The 3264-nt window shown below is 31.6% G+C and overlaps 1 protein-coding gene across 1 annotated transcript in view; it reads left to right on the top strand.

The window, feature by feature from the left end:
- The window catches only part of LOC106476123 (ubiquitin carboxyl-terminal hydrolase 22-B-like), a gene marked incomplete at its 3' end in the record, with an annotated part of 19871 nt that extends 17515 nt beyond the window's left edge, over positions 1-2356 (top strand). The window contains exon 5 of the mRNA XM_013936793.2: positions 2190-2356. Coding sequence (XP_013792247.2) covers positions 2190-2356 — 167 coding nt within the window. The remainder of the gene's footprint in view (positions 1-2189) is intronic.
- Positions 2357-3264: the final 908 nt, after the last annotated feature.

The raw sequence follows: 3264 nt of genomic DNA, 5'->3' as shown, positions 1-3264 counted from the left end.
GGCATTTAATATTCACATAGAGAATCCATTTATCATCACCAGTGACAACTCTGTACAAAAATGGTTCACGCGCATTACGCACCAGAAAAAAACGAAGCAACGTTCACATGTTGGAAACGATGATCATCGGAGAGTTCGTGAGGCACCCAAACACCTTCTGTATGGAGTTTTCCCATATTCCTTAGATGTTTACATATTATTTCATGATACACATGCAATTTCAGGTCCATTTCATGAGTGTGTTGCTTTGAGTTACTCAGCAAGCATCTTCAGAACATCAATATCAATTTCAATATTTCGATCCCTGCCATCACAGTTTTTAAGGCTAAAGTCACCTGAAAGAAATTTGCTGAACCATCGTTGACATTTACGAACATTCAAAACATTTCCATAAACTTCTTTGATATTATTTGTGGCTACAGAGGCGTTGTTTCCCTTCTTGTATTCAAACAGCATCACATGCCGAATGTGTGTCTCTTCGTGTGCCATCACTATAAGAGATTAGAGTATACTAAACTTTACACATTATATATGCCACAGTAACGTGACGTTTAGGCGGTTCGTTTAACTATTATTTGTGATGTACTTTTTTTAATGCGACATTAATTTCTTGACAACCTAACAGTTTGTATATCTTCACAAAATTTGGCAGTCTTTCAGTAAACATTATAAGTCTTTCACATACAAAAATATCATATTTTTTAGTGAAGTATTTTTAATAAATTAAAAAAAAAATTTGTCTATGAATATATCAAGTATTTTTTTTACCAGTCCGCATGCAAAGTGATTTTTTCATGTTAAGATTAAAAATACTTTTCTTCATCTCAAAAATCTCAAATTTCATTTGCATAATCTCTAAAATCTCCTAGATACATTTCAAATGTTTGTTTCAGTAAAACTTTGTATCTTATATGTTATTTTCTCTACCCTAAATGACCAACCTCATAATCAACCAAAAAAAAACTCGAAATAAATCTAAATTATAATTTTTCTTTTTAGAATGACTTCAAATTCTAACATGAAACTACATTTGTTTATCCTAAGTAGCTTTAAACTTGTAACAGTATACATCAGTTTTTACTTAAATTTTATTATTTGAACCATATCTAACTAATATTCCTCCATTATAAGTTGTAATTCACTTGGGGAATGTGGAGCTCACAGTATGCTATTGAATTGCGTTACCCATGAGCTATTCTAAACTACTCGTGTGCGTGTCTTGTGAAACATTTTTATTATATTATTATTTATGTTACCTAATCTAACCTTACTAACCTAAAGAGATCCCTATTTTTACATTTTAGTTACTTTTATAATAATAAATAAAGAAAATGCATGAAAAATAACAAATAAAGTACTTACCCTGGTCTTTTTTTGCTGTTGATGACACTTTACCCTACTTTTTTAACACTAATGGTAGTAATGTACTAAATAATTGTTATTTAATTAAATCATGAACCAAAAAACATAGAATAATAACATACAAAAAGCAGACAATTTCCCCTAACTATCACAATTTTTCTGGTTTTCTAACTATGCGACAAACACTGTTACAAATTCATCGTTATCTTTCCCTTGCGAACAAAGCTTCTGAAGAACTGACACTTCTCTGTTCAGAAAATAACATAATATAATACGTAATTTGATAGATGAAAACCTTGACTTTCTATTGGTTATAGTTAATACATAATTAGGTGTAAGAGAGAACTATTAATAAATCCTGAAAGAGAGGATGTGACAGGTGGGTGTGGCCAGAGGGGTCTGATTTTCTACTTGATGGCTCAGTAACCAAACAAGATTGAAGGCTTTAAAAGTTATGTTTTGTTTGAGCAACGATGATTTAATAGTGAGTAATTTACGTGAATAGAATAGATAAGAAGGGTTACCTAGAGAAAATGTCACATTTCTCACACTAGGGGAAATTCAGGATTTTTAAAAATATTGCCTTGTAAAATTAAGAACTTAACATATATACTATTAAAATATGTATTATTAGTTATGATTTTATGCTATACTAATTGGTATAACATAAACAAATAGTAGTTTAATTAAAATTTGAATGTAAGTCACTAAAACCTTGTGACGTGCAGTAAAGGATGGCTGTGGCGAGAGGGTTAATTAATTAATCATAAAGTTAAGTAGATGCAATTGTCTCAGATATTAATTGACACGAACCTGGGTTTTTATAGTTCTACTCGGGAAAAAGTACTCCTCACATTCCTTATCGACTCCTTCACCTTGTGTGGACACATGCTCGACACCTGGCTGGGTATGAGCAGCAAGATGCTCATGAATTTTTCATAGCAACCCTAGATGTGCTACACAGGCACTGTAAAGGTAGGAACTATTCATTGCTGTAAGTTTACAGTTATATAGATATTGTAAAGGTAGGTAACCACTCATTACTGCAAGTTTACTGTAACACATACATTTCGTAAGTAGATACCAATCATTGCTGTCCGTCTTAATGTTTAATGGAATATTTTATGCAAATCTGTTTATTTTGCTGGTGATTTCTTATCAAAATTACTTGTATGGCACATTTGAAAATAGACCAAACAGACCAATACAAATTGGCATTGAGCATTTATAAAATAGGAGAAAATTTATGCTATGTTTATGACCGACTTTCCAAGTGCACGTGAATGCGAATTATTTTGTCGTACAAGTTTTCCGTCATTGATAGTGTTTTAAAACTTGAGATTGTATAAAATGCTGCAGCTCAAATGTAATTCTATATCACCTCTGAAACGTCTTATTTCTGGATTTACATTTCTATGTGAAATCAAAAATAATACTTTTAGGTCAGCAGTTGTTGGTGCGTAACTGTTGTTTATCTGAGAATCGGGGCTGCCATTAACCAATGCAATTTTAGGCATGGATATTCATTTTAAACTATGGGAATGGAGCATAGAGGAGTGGGTGTATCAATCATGTAAGTACCAGATATGAATACAGAGTAGAAACATTAGAAACCAAATATGCCATTGAAAAGGAAAAAAGTTATAATTTCAGTTTCGATAAATATATGTCTCCATTTCTTAGGCCAATAACTTTACTAAACAAACATGCTTTGAAATGCCTTTAATTAAGTTACCAGTAAGATTGTAAAAGCATTTGTAACCTTGAAAAACCTGTAAATGTGGATTAAATCCCTTTCAAGTGTGACGTAGTTAAAGGTGAAAGTAGGAAAATTTGGAAACTAATTTTTAAATTGTGAAGTAGAATCTACTTGTGAAATCATAGCAAGATGAAGATGAACCT

Source organism: Limulus polyphemus, unplaced genomic scaffold (assembly GCF_000517525.1).
Source record: "Limulus polyphemus unplaced genomic scaffold, Limulus_polyphemus-2.1.2 Scaffold9858, whole genome shotgun sequence".
NCBI lineage: Eukaryota > Metazoa > Arthropoda > Merostomata > Xiphosura > Limulidae > Limulus > Limulus polyphemus.
The sequence above is the reverse complement of the archived record's forward strand: the minus strand, read 5'-3'. Positions and strand labels throughout refer to the sequence as shown.